General features: G+C 45.3%; 1 protein-coding gene across 1 annotated transcript in view; it reads right to left on the bottom strand.

Annotated features, from left to right (window-relative positions):
• The window catches only part of IGF2R (insulin like growth factor 2 receptor), a 1,933,894-nt gene that overhangs the window by 1,054,054 nt on the left and 856,446 nt on the right, over positions 1–23,394 (bottom strand). The window contains exon 26 of the mRNA XM_078648980.1: positions 13,518–13,605. Coding sequence (XP_078505106.1) covers positions 13,518–13,605 — 88 coding nt within the window. The remainder of the gene's footprint in view (positions 1–13,517; positions 13,606–23,394) is intronic.

The raw sequence follows: 23,394 nt of genomic DNA, 5'->3' as shown, positions 1-23,394 counted from the left end.
TTAAGGTCTCTGTGTAACTCTGCCAGGTATCTCACCAAGGGAGCATCAATGCCCATGGACAAAAGGACCCCCCACAGCTTGGCCCTGTTAACCAGGTCAAAAGCTGATGAGAGGTCCATAAAGGCCATGTACAGAGAGCCCCCCTTGGCAATTACATATTTGTTTACGTTCAGTTCTAGAATTAAACACTGATCTAGGGTTCCTCTTTTGGCTCTAAAACCATATTGTGCATTTGATAAGGCACCCTTCCCTTCTAAAAGCTGGGTCAATCTTCCTAAAAGGACTCTCCCCAAGATTTTAACACTAGAGTCAAATGAGAGAGATTGGCCTATAGCAGGCCGGGTCTGTTCTTTGTCCCTTTTTAAATATCGGTATTATGGTAGACTTAGACCAGCTAATAGGAAAAATAAGATCTCTTGTAGCGTTAAAAATGTTAGTGAGAATTTTGGCACTTAGTTCAGGGGCACTCTTAAAGAAATCTGTGGGAACCCCGTCAGGGCCCGGTGCCTTTTTAGAGTGTGTGTCACTGATCGCTTTTTTTACCTCCTCAAAACTAAAAGGGGGGATAATAGCTACTACTTGTGTGGATTGTATTTCACAACCTGGGGTATTATCTGGGCAGCTGTAGATATTACTGAAATGTGTAACCCACTGTTCATCGGGTATGGTGCAATCTGCTCTCTTTTTCTCTAGACCCACAAAAAATGGGTGGTTTATTATCGCCCAAAATCTAGAACTGTCTCTCTGTATTTCGGGCGACAATAAATCGTTCCAGGCCTCCTTTTTAATCTCAGATTTCCTCGTCCTGGTAGCATGATTATAATTTTTTCTCAGTAATGCTATCTGTTCTTTGTCTCTTGGTTTATTTTTTAGAGCCTTCAGGAGGTTTGAGTGAGCCTTGGAACAATTTGAGTCGAACCATTTTGGGCCCCTATATATATGGGGCTTTTTCTTAACAGTCAGGTCTAAGTTTATCTGGCGGCAAATAACATTAAATGCTTCTATCAAGGTGGTAACAGAGTTATTTTTATCTAAGCAGATTGCAACCTCATTCTCAACCTTAACCAGGGTATCCTGTATGAAGGTAATTGGGGTTACTTGATCCCATTTCAGTCTACGATTCTGATCCCCCAAGACTAAATCAGTCACACATAAAACTTCAATTTCTCTTTTTCCCAAAACTCCCTGAGATACAATCTCTAAAATTACTGGGTTGTGGTCACTAAAAACTGAAGTTTCTACCTTATAACTAAACACTTCAGACAAGATACTGGACGATAAAAAAATATAATCCACAATTGTGCCAGTGTTGTTACCCACATATGTTGGTAACCTTGAGCATGTGTTACTACTATAAAATTCATAAAGATTAAAAATTGCTAGGAGTGATTTCAGAGCCTCTCCACGTGATGAGTGTTCAAAATGCGGGATAGAGAGGTAGGGGGGAAAATCCTCATATTCCACGCGGCAATCCATGTTACATGGGTGAATATTTAAGTCTCCCATGAGAATCACATCAAAGACATGAACACTATTTTCACTGTGGGTGGACAGAAAATCCTCTAGAGTTATCAAATGCTCGTTCAAGATTTGACTGACGGGAGAATTATAAAAATTAACAAATATAGGCTGTGAGTTTTGTGTGGTTAATTCAACCGCTAAGATGTTTGTTGAGTTGGTTTTAATCTGTCTTGGCTTACCTTGAATATCTAAGGAAATATATATAGCCAAGCCTCCCTTTGCCCTTCCAGAATTACTGGGCACTGCTGGTACAAAGAAATGGCAAAAGCCGTCTAGAACAAGTCTGTCTGACGTTTCCCAAGTTTCTTGGAAGGCAAGAATGTCATTGGATCTAACCATCTCCAACCAGTTCTTATCGTTGAATTTAGATCTAATGCCAGCAACATTCCAGCTCATAATTCTGCAGGCCCTATTGTCTGTAAGTTTTGGATCTAAAAGCCCAGAAACAGGCAAAGGACCCTCATTACTAGTATCTTTTCTGAAAGAGAGTCAATCATTTTGATCCATGAAGGATAATGGGGCAAAGCGATTAAATAACTGAAGAGGTTCTACGAAAGAATTTTGCTGTGGTAGAAGGGGATAATGAGCCATTACATTTTGCCTTATATCTTGCCCCCGTCTAGGATTAAAATCCCCAAATCTATCCCACCCTGGCGCAGGAGTCCTTGGATGAGTGACATTTTGTTGCTCCCCGTAGAAAAACTTCAGGGTTAGAGGATCAACAGTACCCTGTCTACGTTGTGGAGGGAATAAATTAGCAAGTATGTTAGGAAGGACATCTGGATTTGAGAGGCTCACTGCCACACAGTCCCCTTTAAACTTTTTCGGCCGGTTTCCCAGCCAGGGGACCCTGGTTGCTGACTTAATTACATTTGCCAATTGATGTTTTCCCCCTGGAGCTAACCGCATATTACTGGTTAACCAGTGCAGAGCCTTGCTTGTAAGGGAGGTAGGGCTTTCCACTGTTCCCCCTTCCAAAGGAGGGACGTTCGCTAACACAAGAACCACAGGTGTGGCCTCGACTAAAAATTGTAGGGGGTCCGTAGAATGAGCAATTACTGGGGGTAAACTGTCAGAGGGGTTAATATCTGTGGGGATATTAACTAAAAGGGGGCCCTCAATAGTAGTGGTCAATGATGTTGATGGTTGGGGCGGTAAAATCTCAGCAGGCAGCTGAATCCCTGCGTCAACACTTACATTCTCACTAACCACATTTCCCCCTGTATTATTGTTAAAGTTTGTGACTATCGTAGCAATGTTTTCTATCCCTCCTACAACCGTGGTGTGGAGACCACCTAATCTTTTAATCTTCGCCTGCAATTTATCAATTTTAGATATTAAAGGTTTTACAATGGCATTAATTTTTAACTCAAGAAAGTCAGCAATCCTTTCAAAAAAAGCGTCCTCAGAAGTGTAGTTTTGTTTATCATCCACTATGTTTACTTGCTTTGTCTTAGGGGTGATAGCCCTCTTCTTTCTTGTCCCTGGACGTGGTCCACCCAGCTTAGGTGGGTTTTTGGTACATAATCGTCTTGGTCTTGTTACGCGCCCTTTAGGTGTCTGCTCATCCGATGAAGCTTGTACATGTTTCTCTTGGTCAGAGTCAATGTCAGTGTCACTTTCGGCCTGTATATTAGGAACCTCAGAGGCCGGGACTACATTGTCAGGTGCGCTGCTTAGTACTTGAAAAATGGGGCCACTAGTTATGCTGTCCTGATTGGCTTCCTGCAGAATAGTGTCATCAATCAAGATGGATGCAGTCGGGGACAAACAGCGAAGGTCTGGGGATTGGCTTAACCCAAGAGAGTTTCTCCTATGCGTGTTTATTTTTCTCACGGTCTGCACAAGGTAATTGTCAAGGGTGTTTTGTGGGGCATCCTTCGATTTCGTAGACATAATTACAGTATACTCGCAGCCTTGCTTTTAAAACTGAAAGAATAACTAATAAAAAGTCTTTCAACTATATATCTTACTTGCGAATGAGTCCTGCAGCGTTTCTGGCCCTGCCCCTGCCTCCTCCTGCCGATGAGGGCCGTAGAGGGCCCGCCCTTTGCCCGGGCTTAGCCCCGGGCGTCCCGCGAAGCGGGTTCCTGTGGCGCTTAAGTGCCTCCCTGGCGCCCTCGCGGTGTCACGATGCGCGCCGCCGCGTAGGCTGCCGGGAATTGTGGTCCCGGAGCGGCGGCGCGTGTACTTAGCAGGTAAGTGACTCTCGGCGGTGGCGGCGTACTTCTGGAGTGCCTGGTATGCTGTGGCGTCTGGCAGGTAAGTGTGCTGCTGGTTCCCCCCGCTCCGCCGGTTCCTGTGGCGCTTAAGTGCCTCCCTGGCGCCCTCGCGGTGTCACGATGCGCGCCGCCGCGTAGGCTGCCGGGAATTGTGGTCCCGGAGCGGCGGCGCGTGTACTTAGCAGGTAAGTGACTCTCGGCGGTGGCGGCGTACTTCTGGAGTGCCTGGTATGCTGTGGCGTCTGGCAGGTAAGTGTGCTGCTGGTTCCCCCCGCTCCGCCGGTTCCTGTGGCGCTTAAGTGCCTCCCTGGCGCCCTCGCGGTGTCACGATGCGCGCCGCCGCGTAGGCTGCCGGGAATTGTGGTCCCGGAGCGGCGGCGCGTGTACTTAGCAGGTAAGTGACTCTCGGCGGTGGCGGCGTACTTCTGGAGTGCCTGGTATGCTGCGGCGTCTGGCAGGTAAGTGTGCTGCTGGTTCCCCCGCTCCGCCGGTTCCTGTGGCGCTTAAGTGCCTCCCTGGCGCCCTCGCGGTGTCACGATGCGCGCCGCCGCGTAGGCTGCCGGGAATTGTGGTCCCGGAGCGGCGGTAAGTGACTCTCGGCGGTGGCGGCGTACTTCTGGAGTGCCTGGTATGCTGCGGCGTCTGGCAGGTAAGTGTGCTGCTGGTTCTCTTAGGTACTCTTTGCCCGCCCAGGGATTGGTCAGAGGACTATCTGTTCCTTTGTGTATTAGTGTTTTGTCCGAAAATTGAAAAGAACAGGCTTGTTGTAAATATTTGGCAGAGATGAGAGATGGGGCACCAGTCACTGCTCTTCAGAAGAGATTGACCCTCGTTTGCCTGGAACAGTTGGAGAAATCCAGGAGAACTCCTGTTGCAAGCAGTTTAGACCAAAAAATCAGTAGAAAACAGTAAAGAAACCCCTGATAACTTTGCCTGCTTGAGCTGGCACAAAGATAAGCCAACAGTAAGCAATGCAAAATTCAGTTCAAGAAGCAGCAGTGACGAAGTGATGTGTGGTAGTCTGAGATTGCCTCTGTATCACAGCTGGAGCTTAGCAGAGTCTGGGTTCATAAATGTAACATGCCCACTGCACAGCGGGGGCTCGCAAACAGAGGCACATGCTGGGAGTGGAAAAATGACACCATATTAGACAAGTGGTCAATGGGTCCCCACCTCAGATCGTCAGTTGAGAGGCAGACAGCGAGTGCCAATGTGGAACTCGTTTCCAAATGTTCCTTTTACATTGTCTCAAAGGCACTTGTTTCCAAGTGGAGGTTTCCCTCAAAGAGAGTACAAGTCGTCCTTTTCATCAACAGGAGCTCTCTGGTGGTCTTCCTTGCCTCTGTGTCAATTTCCTCCTCCTTTCTCTCTTCAACAGTTTCCTGGCCTCAGACAATTCTATGCCAGGTCCAGTAACCGATCAGCTATTACACTTTGGGCCTAACCATGCAAGACCTGTTTACCTTCAGCCCGAGCCTAGACTCTCACAACTGTTAGATTCCCACACCCAAACGCCAGCAGTCTGACCTGTGTCCCTGTATCTGGTACTTTTCTCCTAATACCTTATCCTTCTTATGCAACGGATGTCTCATGCTCTTATCGGATCCCCTCTATATCTGCCTCATAACGTTCAGTTGCTTGTTGCCAGCCCAGTCTCTTCCTACCACCAGCCACGGAAGTTTTAACAATTCAACCGCATTCTACTTTGCTGCATCCTACCCTTAACGAGTTCTCCCCTATTAACCACTACTTGTTTTTGATTTATAGTGCTTCACTCATCATTTGTGCTTGTTTAAGCACTATTAATAACATACTTTACCACTGCTCAATCCAAGGCTGGAAGGTGGAGTCTTCTTAGCCGGGATTTCGATGCCTGACAACACTGGTTGTGCATTTTCAAGGCATCCCTCATTAATAACTTGTTTTTGTGTAGCCGTTCAATTTCTAAGGGCTTCAAAAAGCAGATGTTACTGGTGCTAAATTAAGAGTACTCCATGTATTGAATTTAGAAGGCTGGAAGATGGCCAATTCACGACCGAACAAGTTATGAGTGGCAAGCCTCAGTTCAGTAAGCTATCTTCCACTTTCCTTTTCTGACTTTGCGTTTTCCATACTTCACTGGATCACAAAATTGTTCTTTTGGTCTAGTCGTCTGCTTTTCCTCTGGCTAAGATTATTATATTTAAGGTTTGTTTGTACAGCACTTCTAAACACCCATGGTGATATCTAAGTGGTAATCTGACCTGTGTCAGTTTCCAATTTACTTCGTACCACTTTGCTCTTCCCTGATACCTATTCCTCAGCTTTTTCAATCCATTCCACACAAAATTTGGTTTTATGTATAGTACTTAATAAATATCTTACATTTTTGTGCTATAAATGTTAGAGCTTACTATTGCTTAATTAAAATTCCTCTATTTGACAAACTCATAAGGGGGAAAGCGACACATTCATTGCCAGAATCTGAACTCTTAGTCTGCAGATCATAGCAGTTCGCAGCAGTAAGTCTTAACCCACTGACCCAGTTAGCCAATTAGCTGATTCTGCCTCACCCATTTTTACTCTGCGTTCAATGAATATAAGCAAAACCTCTGCTTTCTTTCTTTATTCTGCCCTCCCGTCAACATCTCTCCCAAGATCATCCAACCTATTTTCTGCACTCTGTGAGTAGGGAGCCTTTCTATTTCTCTTTCCAGCCTGGTTTCCCCGCCCACATGGTCCAGTATTTCTGGACTTGAAACTGCTGGTTCGCTAAGGTTATCATCGATTCCTATGTGCCTTTTCCCAATACTAGACAACTGCTCCCTCAATTCTTCCTCAATTTAGTCCTTTGATCTTGCAGCAAGCCTCTCTAGCTGTCCCTATCCTAATACCCACCAGCCCTCCTCTCTTGCATCTTGCTTATTGATCCTTTCAATAATACACAGCTTGAGTGTCTATTCTCTCCATCAGTGCAAATTTCGAATCTCATAACATTCCCTTCAACTTTTGCCAGCCCTGAACTTTCCCTTTCAATACATATAACTCACCTCTAGAGTAGGCCCTAAAAAAGACCATAGGGCAGGCTACATTGTGATTAACCCCTTCGACGCTCATGACGAGCTGGGCTCGTCATGGCGTAGCCTTCTCGCACGCTCATGACGAGCCCAGCTCGTCACGTAAAGTGCGATTTTTAAAAACCCAGCGTACGGGCGGAATTCCGCCCGCACGCATGCGGTTAAAGAACAAGTTACTTACCTTCAGTAACGCCTTATCTGGTACAGACTATATCTAGCTGCAGATTTCGTACTTTTCGATTTTCCCTAGGTGTCAAACTGGATCCGGAAGATTTTTTGTGAGCAGTACCCCTGTGCGCTGGTAGGTGGCATCGGTATGCTTTGTGTCGGTCATCCGCATCACCCCTGCCGAAACTGACGTCACAGGTATCTATATAGGAGCTACAGAGATGTGCTAACATCAGTTACTTTTCACAAGTTTTCATGCCAAAGCCCCGGAGCCACAAAGAGCACTGACCACTGGTGTGTCAAAACTAGGGCCCTGAAAGGATCATACATGTTCCTAAAAATCCATTTGCAGAGCGGGAACGATGGGTTGGTCGGTAAGGAATCAGCGGCTAGATCTCGTCTCTATCAGGTTAGGGATTACTGTAGGCAAGTAACTTGTTCATCTGATAGAGACTTCCAGCCGCAGATTCTTTATCTTTTGAATTGAAAATAAAGCAATGCCACCCCTGGAGGAGGGTCTGCGAACTAATTTAAAATGAGAAAATCCTGCAGGACAGAATGGGCAACATGCCCATCCCTATGGACCTGACTGCCCAGGCAGTAGTGTTTGGTAAACATGTGCAGAGATGCCGACGTTGCTGCGTTGCAGATGTCCAAGACCAGCACGCGGCATGCTAATGCAGTGGTCGTAGCTTAAGCTCTGGTGGAATAAGTCTAAAAGCCTTCAGCTAGCTGCTTCTTGGCCGGTGCATAGCAGATTTTGATGCAGAGTACGACCAATCTGGAGATGGTCTGCTTCTGCACTGCCCACCCTTCTTTTCACCAACATACCCAACGAAAAGTTGGTCGTCCACCCGGAACTCTTGTGTGCGGTCCAAGTAGAACAACAACGCTCTTTTTGGGCCCAGATGGTAGATACACTCCTCTTCTTTAGAGGAATGTGGGGGAGCATAACAGGAAGGCAATGTGATAGATTGCCCTACTTGAAAAGGGGTGACTACTTTTTGTAGAAGGAAGTCCCTTGTGTGTAGCATCACTTTGTCTGGATATACTGAGTGCCAAGACGGTTTAAAGATAAGGCCTGCAGCTCACTTACTCTCCTGGAAGACAAAATTGCCACAAAGAAGGCTGTTTTCAAGATGAGAAGCCAATTGTGTAGAGGCTCGAAAGGAGCACACAACAAAAAAGTCAAAACAAAATTAAGGTCCGCTGTGGCATACTGAATGGCAAAGGAGGGAAGAGATGAGTAAGACCCTTAAGAAACCTATGTACAATAGAGGACTTGAATGAAGAGGGTTGCTCAGGCAAAGGTAAAAAGGCAGAAATAGCAGATAGCTAGCCCCTAATGGTGTCCAGAGAAGAGCTCTGCTGGGCAAGAGAAATAACAAAAAGCAGAAACTCATAAAGGACGGCAGAAAGGGAATCAACAGTAGGCGTACACGTCTTGTTGGAGGGACACCTACCTGCCAAGATGATATTACAGAGTTCAAGAGGAATATCAAAAGCTGTCAAATGTCTGTGCTCAATCTCCAAGCAAGAAGGTGGAGAGTGGACAGGTTTGGGTGGAGAACCCTTTCCTGAAGCAGCGACAAAAGAGCTGATCGCATGTTCAGTAGTTTGGGATACCAGTTTGTCCACGCCGAATCTGGAGCCAGAAGGATGACTTGGGCTTGGTCATTCATGATCTTCTTGAGATCTCTGGGAAACAGTTGTATCGCGGAAAGGCGTAGAGAAGGCTTGAGCTACACTCCAGATAAAAAGAGTCTCCGAGCGAGTGCCGCCTTGGAAACTTCAGGATAAAACTGCTGACATTGTGCATTCTTGGCAGAGGTGAATACATTTACACAAGGCTTTCCCCACTGCTGAAAGAGACCTTGTGCCACCTCCGGATGGAGATGCCATTCATGATCTGCTATCATCGTCGGCTGAGTTTTTCTGCCATGGCGTTCAGGGAGCCTGCCATGTGTTGAACCACCAGGAATATGCCCTGCTGTTCCACACATGTCCAGAGTCAGGGCTTCCTGACAAAGGGTCCACAACCTCACCCCGCCTGTTTGTTGCAGTACCACATGGTGGTGGTGTTGTCTGTGAAGACTTGTACCAGCCCCCCCTGGATGGAGGGCATAACAGCTTTCAATGCCAGTCTAATTGCTTGGACCGCCAGTAGTTTGAGGTGGAGTCCGGATTCTGCCTGAGACCAGAGTCCTCTGATCTCCAACTCGCTCAGATAGCTGCCCCATCCCAGGAGTGAAGCATCTGTCACTAATGTAAGTTCTGAATAGGGAAGGGAGAGGGGTCTACCTCTGACCCAATCGTGGTTCGTTAGCCACCACTGCACATTGTTCAACGTTCCCTCAGAGATCTGGACCAGGTTGGAGATATTCCCTGGATGGTGTTCCCACTGGAACTTTAGGTCCCACTGCAGAGCCCGCATATGCCATCTGGCATGTGTCACCACCAGGATGCAGGAGGCCATGAGGACCAGCAGCTTCAGAGTCAGTCTCACCAAAACCCAGGATGGAGGTTGAGATATCAGTATCCTAGGCTGAATATCCTGGACTCGCCACTCGGGAGGATAATCCCGAAACGGCACTGTATATAGAACAGCTCCAAAGAAAGGAAGCGTGTGAGAGGGAGTCCGGTGTGACTTCGGAACGTTGATAGTGAACCCCAGGGAGTCCAGAAGGTTTGTTGTAGTCTGGAGGTGGGGCGAGCCCATCTTCAGCAGCCAGTCATCAAAGTAGGGGTAGACTGCCACCCGTGACATCGGCAGATGAGCTGCAACCACAGCCATCACCTTGGTGAACACCTGAGGGGCGCTGATATGGTCAAAAGGAAGGACAGTGAACTGATAGTGCTTGGGTCTACCACAAACGCAGATAATGCCGGTGTGCAGGCGTGACAGGAATATGAAAACAAGTGAATCGCAAGTCCAACACTACCATCCAGTTTACTGGGTGCAGTGCAGACAAGACCTAAGCTAACATGAACATTTTGAATTTCTCCTTTTTGAGGAATAGAATGAGGGTTGGAGAATGACAATAGGATGAAGTCCCTTGTCCTTTTTGGGAACCAGAAAGTAGCGGGAATAACAACCACAGCCTACTTCTGGCATCGGAACCCCTCTATGGCTCCCTTAGCCAAGAGAGCCATACATGGAGAACAGACAGATGATCCTCCGTCAGCTGATCCTGAGATGGTGGCATGAGGGAAGGGGCAGTCTCGAAGGGGAGGGAGTAGCCCCCTCAGACACTCGGCAAAACCCTCCTGTCCTATGCTATGGACTGCCAGCAGAGCAGGTGATGGCGAATCTTGCCACCTACTGAGTGCCCATGGTAGCAAAGGGGCAGACTAGGAGGGTTTGGAGGCAGCTGCAGCAAGGGGAGTGGTGGACTGACCAGACTGCTGGCCATTTGACCCACGAGGTCTGTGGGTACCACTCCCTCGGCCACACAAAGGCTGGAGAATCTGCGGCGCAATGCCAGAGCGGGAATTGGCGCAGCTGAAAGCCCCTTCCATAGCCACGAAAGGCAGATTAAGGTGGCCGTGGGGCATCAGAGAAGTTTAAGGACCTGGCCTTAGCATGTGAATCCTTAATGTGCTCAAGTACCAAAATCTGCCTGGTCTCCAAAGCGATGCGTGCCATCGAAGGGCATGTTCATACAGAAAGCTTGGACAACCCCTGAAAAGCACCTAAGGGCCACCATGATGGAAACAACTCTGCCTAGAAAGTCGGTTGTGTCAAGTACTCATCGAACAGTGAACTTTACTAATTCTATCCAGTCCCAGACAGCTTAAGAGAGAAACGCACTAGCCTCCTCCAGGACCTGTGGCAGACTCTGCGCAACCTGATCCCACAAAGTTTGGGAATACCAACCCAAAAAGCATGCACTGTTCAGGGACCGCAATGCCAGGCTGGCAGAAGAAAACATCTTCTTAAAAGAGTGCAGCCTCTTGGATTCCCTATCCGACAGAGAAAGCGCTTTAGGTGGTGGAGGCTTGGAGGAGTTGGGTGTTGGTGAGGAAGTTTGGGTCCCCGGGTGAGGGGAGATGGGCAATCATAATATTCAGCCCCTGGGGTTCCAATGGGGGCCGGAGCCGCTGGGGCTGGAACTGAGGGCACGGAACCAATTGGGGACCCTTTTGACCCCACTGAGCCTGAAGGGTGCGTCGACGGGCCTCTCATCTATGAGGTGCATGGCCTCACAGAAGTCTTTCAATTGGGCAGGGGTCGCTACAGCCGTTGGGAAGGTGCAGAATCAGCCCAGGCGCAGGTTCTGGGGACCGAGGCCAAGAACGCAGAGGCTTGCTTGTCAGCCAACGGATGAGGAGAAGTAGAAGAACTCTTTGAATTCCTGCTCTACTCTTTGTGCCTGCTACCTAGTGTCCCAAGGACTTTGAATGGGATGAGGAGGACTTTGGGTTCCTCGAACGATCCTGGGACCTTCCCCTCGACTGGGATCTCGACTTCGGCAGAGTCGCATGCCGGGCAACTAGCAGCTTCAGGAACTGCTCCCTCAAAGCCTTCGGAGCCATGGCCCAGCAATTGGAATATGACTTGATGTCATGGTCGCGCTCCAGGCACCACAGAGAAACGAAGGGTGGATCCGTCACTGACATTGACCGGTGACAGGTGGTGTAGGGTTTAAGACCTAATTGCACAAAGGCATTCCTCAAAACACCAGGAGGTAACCTAAAAAAACGCTGACAAAAGGTTAAAAAAAACTATCAAAAGATGAAAGCGGGGTAGCTCTACTCAAAATCAGAGCTGGCTGACGTGGAAAAGACCGGGCATCGGCGTGCCTAGGTGGCACCTACATAGGTGCTGAGACGTAACTTCAGGCGTGGATGATGCCAATGATGGACGCAGAGCCGACCAATGCCACCTACCAGCTAGCAAGGGTACTGATCATAAAAAATCTTCCAGATTCAGTCTGATGCATTGGGAAATTCAAAAGGTAAGGAATCTGCGCCTAGAAGTCTCTATCAGATAAGTTGGACATGTACATTTAAGTTTTACATGTCCTGGTAGTACAAAACTACTAAATTCGTTTTTCACTATTGCAAGGCCTACCTCTCCCATAGAATAACATTGGGCTACCTTATTACACTTAATAAGTGATCAGGTTTGATTGGAAGCAGGTGTGGAAGTTATGTTTGATATCTTTAAATTGAAATTTAAAGCCATCTTATGGTAAAGTCGGATTTTAAATCCCAATTCTGAAAATGCCACTTTTAGAAAGTTGCCATTTTCGTGTCCTAACCACTTGATGCCTCCAGGCTGTTCCTGGATCACATACATGGGTATAGTTGGCAGCTGAACTTTGTGTATACCTACCAGACAGCATCACAATAGAGGGTCTGGGTATAGACAAGACGGGCCATCCTGGCTAAATGAGGAGGAGGAGCTGTCACTGACCACACTTGCATTTCGAAGACACTGACTACCCAGCTGAAAGGACTACACACTAGCCTATTGTGCCCCCAGAAAGACTGGGCTAAGGGCAGGAAATTCCAGACACCTCTGTAAGGGGAAACTCCAGAACCTTCAAAGTGGGAACCTGGTATTAAACTATCCGACCCACTTTTCAGAACACTCCTGGACCAGTGGATACGCCCAAATGAGGACGCCCAGCTGCTTCAGACCAGCAATACTTGCTAAGAAGGAAAATGTACCTGCTCACTTCATCCCAGGATGACTGACTTCAAGGGTCAGCTGCCTGATGCCTCTTTTGAGCCACTTGGACAAAACAAACAGAGGCCTCTCAAACTGCCAAGCTAATCTGTTGCACCGGACCTGCAACTGGACCTTGCTGGCCTCTGCTGGTCCGAGTTCCTGATTCCAAAGTGGTAACTCCCAGCCTCATCAAAATCAACACCAAGTGACGCAAAGCCTACCTGCACAGCTACCAGGCTCATCGGAACTGAGGCAGAGCAATGCAAAGTCCTGCAAAGCCTCACAGCATAACTAGAACATATGCCGGAGGACATGCAGACCGCACACCAATGACATAACGTATCGTCCTCAGCTGGCTAATATTGCTCCTGTGCCCCGACTTTGCTCCCTCGCGTCAGCCTGAATACGTCTTTCTTCTGGTCCAGCGCGGCCAGATACCCTCAGTTGGCGCTTTGCGCATTTTGGCACTGCTTTTATGGTAATCTTTATAATTGCATATCTTCAGGTCTGTTGATTGTATTTTTGTTGTTTTGGTGTCAAATAATTTATTAAAATGCATTCTATTTTTCTAAATTGGTGTGAGATTTTTCTCGTGTTGTTACTCTATTACAGTTTGAGTGCTGCATAAATACTTTACACATTGCCTCCAAGTCGAGCATAATTGCTGTTGTCTTAAGTTGCTAAAGGGTTAAGCATAGGTTAATTGAGTGATTGTGGTTCACCCTGACAAGGACTGTGGCTGTTGCTTGAGCAGGGTTTCACCCCCTCAACCAACAACCTGATTTCTCACACAGATAATCTGCAAAGCATGCCATAACATATAGAACAATATTTTACAAAATTAAAAATGGACCAAAGTTAAGAACTACCCACCTTCTGCTCTGATAACTGGACAGGCTTCTGGAGTTCTCCAGACAAAGACAAATTCACAATTCTCCTGCTGCAGAAATACTGGTGAGCTCTAAGAGAAAATAAAGATTTAGTGAATTTGAAGATCCCAAACACAAACTCTGAAGAAAAGAGAAGTGGTATATAGAAATTACTCATATAAATAAAACAAATATTACGCTTTAGCAATAGTATTTCTTTTTTACAATACTAACAATACAAAAAAGAAATTTCTTTACAGTCCTATCATTGAACAGCCTTTACTTAGATTGTTCATAGATAATGTTACAAAAAAGTATACATATATGTAACAATTACTCGGAGTAGATTCTTAGTATACCAGAATATACACAATTAATAATCTAGTAAAACAAATTACGTAATATAGCTGATGTGTGCTCATATAGCAACGTTACATTTTTATCGATATTTTCACAATAGTAATCTAACCTCTTAAGTCTTTCTAAATGATTAATAGCCATCTTTAAATCTAAAAATGAAACAGATTCCAATAAACAAACATGTGCACAAATATACACTTATACCTGAGGTACTATAAGTGAAACGTTCAATAAGAGGTTGTGGTATACTGTTGTACATAGATAGCAAATCCAGAGGAATAATAGTGGAAGTCCTAGTGTGAGTAGCTATTTTCAACATATGGCAATACAGCCTTTCCATATTTTATTGTAGATTGGAACTCAATTTTTGAACTGGTTGGTTATACTCTCCATATTATCCAGGTTATGAATCTCCGTGTTAAAATCTTCGTTTTTTACCATCCTTGATGGCTTCCAGTGTCACAGAATGAGTCTTTTCCCAGCAGCTAGTGCTTTTTTGACCCAAAGCTTTTAATCCAGATATCTTGGACTAACAAGTGCAATGGCTTTTCTTTGCAGGGCTTGCATTGCCAAGTATTATTTATTTCCCACTCTCACTCACATTGCTGTATTGATAAATGTATTTATAGAGAACTACATTACACTGTAAGGAATAAACATGTGAAAGTACTATTGAAGGAGAGCTCCGAAGGGTACTTGAAATGGGAACAAAGGTAGACAGTATGCATCATTTGCACCACAGTAAATCGTTAGGATTCAAAACGAATTCTTGCTAGGGAGAAATATGAAGACATATATAAAGGAGGCCACCAAAATAATAAGAGAAGATTTTCATGTAAACAAAATATAAAAATGCAGGTGCATTAAGTTGTCATCTGCAATGTACAAAAAGAATAAAAAGAACATAAGCGAAGATCTCACACCCTGTGACATTGTCAAACACACCACAGTTAACAAAAGGCATCATTCATGTTTGGCAGACTGTTAATTAAAGTAGTCATTGAAAACAATTAAATCTTAATGTTTTTTAATAAATAAAGATGTGCCACCATTTCATCATATAATGTGTGCTATTTTTGTTTGATCTGTTTATTGAAATGTTATGCATTAATATTACAGTAGAAGGACACAGTAAAGCACAGAATAATCGCTATCCAGTTGGGGAATGGGGTTGGACAGTGCAGTAATACAGTGTGACATAATCAGTACACATCTCACAGAGATCTGTCTGCGTCATTCGAAGGCAATTTGAGACAGCGGTTCTACATTGGAATTTTATAAGGTATTTGCAGGGGCTTTGAAAGGGTTTTTGACCAAACTGTTCCGGGAGATCCAGGAAGGGATTCCCCTGCCAGATAGCTAGTCAATGCCTAAAATAGTGGTGTTTCACAAAGAAAAACAAACCCCCTATGGAGCTAGGTTCATACCGCCCCATCACGCTTATTAACAGTGATTCAAAGATCTATGCTAAAATCTTGCCCACCCGTGGTAGGCACGGGACACTAGAGTGCACGCTGCGACTAGCAGTCATAGTTAGGCGGGCTGCTATGGTGCGGATGGTGGGTCATAGATGTAGAGCACACAAAGCGCAGTGATTCATTGTAAGTGTTCCAGGCGGTGGGGTACATTGTTTAGAGTTGTATATTTGTTTTTATTTACTTACTCATGGTATAAATCTGTAGGCAAAGATAACATGCTAAGTTCCCACAATTGGAGCCTGTAAAAGTTGTTGTTGCTGGAAATGCGGAAAATCACAACTGTATTAGTTGTTCACACATAGATTCAATCTGTATGGTGACACACCCTGGTGTAAATGTACTGTATACAGTGATCATACCAATAATAATAAAAACAAAGTTAAACAAAAAAATAATCTTGCCATCTTGCCCACCCGTCTATCAACAGTTATTAACCAGCTTACGTCTCCGGTGCAGCATGGTTTCATCCCCGGCAAGGGTACCACCGACCACATTCGGTGGGTGATCACTTTCTTTGATGCAGCTGGTGTTTCTCAAGGCCACACTGCTCTTATCCTGTTGGACGCCGAAAAGGCATTTGATAGGGTCTCTTGGCAGTTTATTTGGACAGTAATCTCCTACAAGGGAATCGGCCAGGGGTTTATTAATGCGGTGCAAGCACTCTATTATCGGCCTAGAGCCAAGATCTCTCTTATGGGAGGTAACTCTGACGAGGTGGTCATTGAACGGGGTCCAAGCAAGGGTGTTCCTGCTCCCCCTTGCTATTTGCACTCTATATTGAGCCCTTGATCAGGCAAATCCATTGTAATTGTGCAATCCAGCCGATCAAGCTACCAGGGGGGAGACGACGATCTTGGCATATGCAGACGATTTGGCTATCGCTACATCTGCACCTAGTGGGGCTCTCAATGATTGAAAAGAAGGCTAAGACATTCAGCCGGTTCTCAGGGTACATATTAAACAGGATAAAACCCAAGTTATTACCAACAAAGAGGAACTCCTTCAGAATGAGTGGGTTACTAAAGAGGCAACCTACCTCGGAGTAATTATCAGCTCCAATGTTGGAAATATTGTGGAGGCCAACCTTACTCCTTTGATTAGGAAGGCCAACCTGGATTTTTGAAGATGCAACAATCTTACGCTTTCTCGGATTGGTAGGAGTAATCTAATAAAAATGATCTTTTGAGCCTTTCCTCTGGAGATCGGCAACAACTGGGTTCAAATCCTTGATGGGATGTTGACTAGATTCCTCTGGTTAAACAAGTATTGGTTCTGTCGGGTAGAGCGTGGGAAATTTAACAATGCTATTAATGCTGTCTGCGAAGAACGCCCTCTAGCACACACAATTCTAGGACCTAGTATTGAATAAAAATAGGGCCTGAGAACAAATAGTTGTATTATGTATTTATCTGAATTGAGTTCATTCAAAAATTTACATACATTGCGTACACGGACTTTCAAAGTCAATTTATGGTGCAGATGAGTGACAATAGTGAATAGTGATCAAGTGGTGAAGAAATATATACAGTGGAGAATAAATTCAATATATACATATATATACAAGTGTATTTCTGGTGGCCAGGTACTAGTTAGTATCTAGAGATTCTTATTATTTCTTTTTTCTTCAGAATCCTAGAAGCACTGGGTCTTTGACCAGCGTCGACGTTTCGACCCTTCGGCGCCTCGGTTTAAGGTCGCGGCGGGTCTTTCTTAAGACAGAAGTGGAATGCACGATAGTCTGTAATTTAAGCCAGAGGTTGTGTGTCAGAGGGGCTGTTAGGGCAATAAATTAGCCTGACTAACAGGCAGTAGGTATACTCACCCTATATTCAAGGCCGACAAGCTTTGCCTGAGAGGGTGGGGCACAATGACCAGAAATCTGTGAAAAGATGGATTAGATCAGTCCCCATTTAGTGGTGCGTGTCGTTGTTCACAGTGATTAGAAGTGTCGCCGCCAGTAACATCGGTGTTAGTTTGACTGGGCTGCGGGGTCCGGTACCACTGATAAGTGCCTCGTGTTGGGATACATTACATGGTGCTTGTGGTACAAGCGCCTAAATTACATCGCGCTTTAACCTCAGGGGGTGGCATCTTAGTGCTGTAGAGGTGCCGTGCATGGTGAGTGTTTAAACAAAGACTGGCAACCAGTGCCGGCTGTATTAGGGCACAGGAACCTGTTCCTCAACCCCCCCCCCCTTCCCCCCCCCGCTGCCTATGGTGGGTGTACGAGTTTGTGAGTGATCTAATACACTTCGGACTGTGAGGGATTCCAAAGTGACCAAACAGGGTGAGTTATTTTAAAACCATGTCTGTGAAAACTAAAGTACATGGCTGTCCAGGTTAGGGCGCCCGTGAAATCTGCAAGGTTCCTACTAACCCCAGTAAAAATGCGCGAAAGCTTATACTAAAGTGGTGGTGTGAGCTTACCCATATTTCTTTGTGCGATTAATCGGACGGCTGATGGTACATAGTCCCATCAAACGGCTGCCATCTGTCAGCTGAATGAGCTCGTTCTGCCTAATGCTATTTAACAGAGTGCCGCGAGGACGCGTGGTGTTGTTTAGTGTAACACGCGTCTTGCGTGAGCTTGCTAACGTGATGCATTATTGATGCATTATAGTGAACCGATTAGATGGCGTCATGTTCGCTGCTAAAAATGTGGTAAAACAATGGGCAGAGCTCCATAGTTTAACATATTACGAATGCATTAGCACCAACTGCGCTAATGCATTCCTTCAATGGATAGAGGCCATCACATATAACCTAAATAACCGATAGTGATAAGATGGTAATTTATTCACACCATTAATTTAAAAATTGCTCGCAAACATATTCCGCAAACGGTGGTCCCAGCAGCTAATATGTTTTATCGTAGCCGGTGAGCATGAAATCATCCCTGGTTAAACTATGGACCTCCGACTTTTGTTTTTACCACATTTTTAGCAGCGAAAATGATGCCATTGCGTCGGGTCACTATAATGCATCATTAATGCATCACGTTAGCAAACTCACGCAAGACGCGTGTTACACGAAACGACGCCATGCCGACGCTAGGCAACCGCGCCCACTCACTTAAGTACCTGCGTCCTCGCGGCACTCTGTTAAATAGCATTAGGCAGAACGAGCTCATTCAGCTGACAGATGGCAGCCGTTTGATGGGACTACGTACCATCAGCCATCCGATTAATCGCACAAAGAAATACGTGTAAGCTCACACCACCACTTTAGTATAAGCTTTCGCGCATCTTTACTGGGGGTTAGTAGGAACGTTGCAGATTTCACGGGTGCCCTAACCTGGACAGCCATGTACTTTAGTTTTCACAGACATGTTTTTTAAATAACTCACCCCGTTTGGTCGCTTTGGAATCCCTCACAGTCCGAAGTGTATTAGATCACTCACAAACTCGTACTCCCACCATAGGCAGCGGGGGGGGGGGGTTGAGGAACAGGTTCCTGTGCCCTAATACAGCCGGCACTGGTTGCCAGTCTTTGTTTAAATACTCACCACGCACGGCACCTCTACAGCACTAAGATGCCACCCCCTGAGGTTAAAGCGCGATGTAATTTAGGCGCTTGTACCACAATCACCATGTAATGTATCCCAACACGAGGCACTTATCAGTGGTACCGGTCCCCGCAGCCCAGTCAAACTAACACCGATGTTACTGGCCGCGCCACTTCTAATCACGGTGAACAACGACACGCACCACTAGATGGGGACTGATCTAATCCATCTTTTCACAGATTTCTGGTCATTGTGCCCCACCCACTCAGGCAAAGCTCGTCGGCCTTGAATATAGGGTGAGTATACCTACTGCCCGTTAGTCAGGCTAATTTATTGCCTTCCCCTCTGACACACAACCTCTCGCTTAAATTACAGACTGTCGTGCATTCCACTTCTGTCTTGAGAAAGACCCACCGCGACCTTAAACAGAGGCGCCGAAGGGTCGAAACGTCGACGCTTATCAAATGCCCAGTGCTTCTAGGATTCTGAAGAAAAAAGAAATAATAAGAATCTCTAGATACTAACTAGTACCTGGCCACCAGAAATGCACTTGTATATATGTATATATTTAATTTATTCTCCACTGTATATATTTCTTCACCACTTGATCACTATTCACTATTGTCACTCATCTGCACCATAAATTGACTTTGAAAGTCCGTGTACGCAATGTATGTAAATTTTGAATGAACTCAATTCAGATAAATACATAGCACAACCATTTGTTCTCAGGCCCTATTTTTATTCAATACTAGGTCCTAGAATTGTGTGTGCTAGAGGGCGTTCTTCGCAGACAGCATTAATAGCACTGTTAAATTACCCACGCTCTACCTGACAGAACCAATCCTTGTTTAACCATTAATTACCCAGGTTCTGAGGGACACAGGGTTACCCCTTTTTCTTTAATGACTAGATTCCTCTGGGCATATGCAAATCCTCAGCGCGTGCTTAGATTTATGACTTTACCCAAAGATCATGGAAGATAAGCAGTCCCTAACCTCAAACTGTATTATTGGGCCGTAGGACTGCAGCAGCTGGCAGCCCTCCTAGGGAAAGTGGGTGTTACTCCTGGACAAGATGAGTCGACTCTCCATATACGAGTTTCTTATAGGGCATAAGGCGAGAGACTGTATTTAGCAGCAAACCAATTTATGTTACTACAAAAAAGTCAGCTTCAAAGTTCTTACGGAGGCCTTTGGTATTTGGGAAAAATTAGTAAAAATGTTGGTCTTGGAAAATGTAATTACTATACCCCAATACTGGATAACTCATTGTTACCTGATATCTTTCATAATTTGTATAAGAGTAGATGGGCCCTACATGGGATCTGTACACTGAGATTTTTTTGTTTAATTATTTAATTCTTTTGAGATGATGTGTCGAGAATTTAGGCTTCTCCACTGGGACTTTCAAATATCTACAAATCAGGTTTTTTTTAATGGAAGAAACGTGGTGTGACTAGGGGCTCCAACAAGGTAGAGATTGTTTAATTGATTTCCGCCGATGAAACCCGATAGGGCCTGTATAGTTTTTTTAAATAACACAATGCAGGACGATATGTCCAAACATTGTCAGAACTGGGTGGACAAGAACAACTGCCAAACGAGTGACCTGTCAAGGTCACTGATGGATGCCCAGATGTTTCTTATTTCTGCCAGACTACAGGCCCAACATTTTAAAACTTGTTTTAACCTTTATAGAACACCCTGGAAGATAGCTAGATGGGGGGGGGGGGGCACCTCTGGTATGAGCTGTCCCAGGTGTAGGGAATATGGTGCAAATCTTGTCCACTTGTTGGCAACATGTCCTGCGTTAGATGGTCTCAAATCTGGGATCAATGATTTTCTTGTTAATAAATTAGGGGTAAATGTCACTCTGTCTCCTAGGTGGATTCTTTTAGGGGATCCATAATGAATTAGTCTTATCTAATTTTGAACCTTTCATGTGTATACCTATGGATGTCAATCGGATCTGTTCGACTTCTGCTTGGCTTGAACCTTCCCCCCGTGTTCCATCAGTGGTTTTCATGCCTAATTTCTATTTATCACCTAGAAAGGGCTATTTACTCGAGGAAGAACATGAAGGTTCGGAAAAAAGTGTTGAGAGCTTGGTTTCCTTTTAGCAACAGGGATCTACAAAACATTACTGAGTTTGGGGAGGATATTTAGGCGAGTTGTTAGAGGTGGGGTTGCCTATGGTGGGGCTGTCAACAGTGAAAGATAATTGTTATCTCTCTTTCTGATTTCATTTTTCTTTAATTAAGAACTGGATGAATTTCATATCTCAAGGGAAAATGTCTGAAGGGGGGGTTGGGTCGGTTGTTATGTATATTATCTTGGTATAAAATCATATAAAGAATTTAAATAGGGAATTACAATGATTCGTCCAATTTGTTCACTTGGTAAATTACAATCCTGCCCATGCCACTGCATGGTAATGGCATCAAACGTATTCAATAACATGTCATACTTCAGTAACCATCAACCACACAATAATAAAAAAAAGGGGGGATAGGAAGAGAAGAAAGAAAAAGGGAATGAACCGCAACTCGAACAGTCCAAGTTCTCCTGTGATGTACCTTCATTGTTACATAAGAGATGCAATTTGCTATATTTGGAATGACAGTGTGGGTCGTAGCTTCAATTGTTATGCAGGTGCACCTATTCAGAAGTAAGCAGTGGGTCAACTGGTTCGCGGGACTCCCTATCAGCTTGCAAGAAAGCTTGAAGGTCAGTCAGATTGGCACTACAGTTAAAGGAAAAGGGGTATTTGCGGAGGCCTAGCTTACCTCCCCAGCGGAGGGATTCCCCCTTTGCCCTGACCCAAATGATGATAGAGCATGACCAAGCTTCTACTGACGGCAGCTCACGGGACTTCCAACGTCTGGGGATTAGCCGCTTGGTTGCTAGAAAATCTAGGTCCAGAAAAAGTATAGTGGCTCTGAGCTTCTTGTTCCTTGGTTAAAGGCCCACTAGGCAAACATCGTGTGTACATGTGAGCTGTCTACCTGTGCAAGTGAACCAATAGTGTGTCACCTCGCGCCAGTAATGATAACATGAGGGACATAACCACAACATGTGTAGAATGTCAGCGTCCATCTGATCACAACGGGGACAAGCCGCATCGGTTCTATGGAAATAAGGGTTAATTTTTTCAGGCGTGAGGTATGCCCTAAGTATGATATAAAGCTATATCAATGGAAACCTGGCTGTTCTGGGGATGTAGGTAGGGGTTGCTAGAATCCTGTTCCACTCATTTATAGTGCAGGTTCCAGCAAAATCATTCTCCCATCGCTGTCGCAATAATGTCAGTAGAATAGCAGCCTGCACCCTGAGTGAGTAGGCAAACCAACAGGTGAGATGTTGCCTCGCACCCTTGACATGAAGATATTGAATTGTGAGGTGTAATTGTGGTTCTTGTGAGATGTCGCAGTGTTATGACCCATGAACTGTGACTAATAAAGTGCCCCGGGAGTAGCCACTCTTCCTGCATTAGTGTCTTGTATGGAAGGAGTGCACTTTCGCTGTAAAAATCACCAAGTGTGTGGAGGCCTTCCGCATGCCAAGCCATCAATTCCACCATCAGGGTAATCGTTTAGCCCCTGGGCATGCCTAGCAGTGATTATAAAATGTGTGCTATTTTGTGGAATCTCATATCAATTGTTATCTTGGGATTTCTTTCTAATTATAATGGTTATCTCAGCAGATTCCACAGATTGAGAATATGCAAAGTTCAGAATGACGGTGTCAGACAGACTCACACAGTGTGCATGTGCCCCACCTGAGCCACCACTTGTCTAGAGATCTAGATGAATGGACCATCATTAGACTTGAGGGTATATCCTTGCTGATAAATCACACTGACTATTTTTAAGAGTATGATGTACATTGATGATAAACTTTTCCATAATGTGTGGTAATATAACAAAAGCACAAGTTACTTACTTGTGTAACAATATATCTGTAAGAGACATTAGTTAGTAATAGATTCCTTACCTTAGAATAACCCACAGGCGTCAGGCTGCACCCGGCAAGTTTTTCTGCTTAGCAGTACCTCTGCGCGGCAGTAGGTGGAGTCCTGCGGCTCCGCGTCCGTCACTGGCGTCGTAGGCGCCGAGATTATGTCAGGGAGAGTACTTAGGCCCCACCCATGCCACTGACGTCAGTTCTGTACACAACTATTCTGCACCGAAATGCAGAGCCATGTAAGAGACTGACAATTGGTGCATAAAACTAGGGCCCTGAAAGGGATGACCTTAACCCTAGTAATCAGTTCGTAGAACGGGGAGGATGGGAGGGGCGGTAAGGAATCTATCACTAACTAATGTCTCTTACAGATATATTGTTACACAAGTAATTAACTTGTGCATCTGAAAGAGACACGTTAGTGATAGATTCCATACCTTGAAATAGATATCCCTGCAATACCAATCCCGGTGGAGGGTCTGCAAACAAGATTACACTAGAAAGTCACGGAGCACAGAACAGCCAAAGAAGCTGTCTCTCCGGACCCGACGCACAAGTTACTTACCTTCGGTA

Source organism: Lissotriton helveticus, chromosome 6 (assembly GCF_964261635.1).
Source record: "Lissotriton helveticus chromosome 6, aLisHel1.1, whole genome shotgun sequence".
NCBI lineage: Eukaryota > Metazoa > Chordata > Amphibia > Caudata > Salamandridae > Lissotriton > Lissotriton helveticus.
This window is presented reverse-complemented; position numbering and strand designations above follow the sequence as displayed.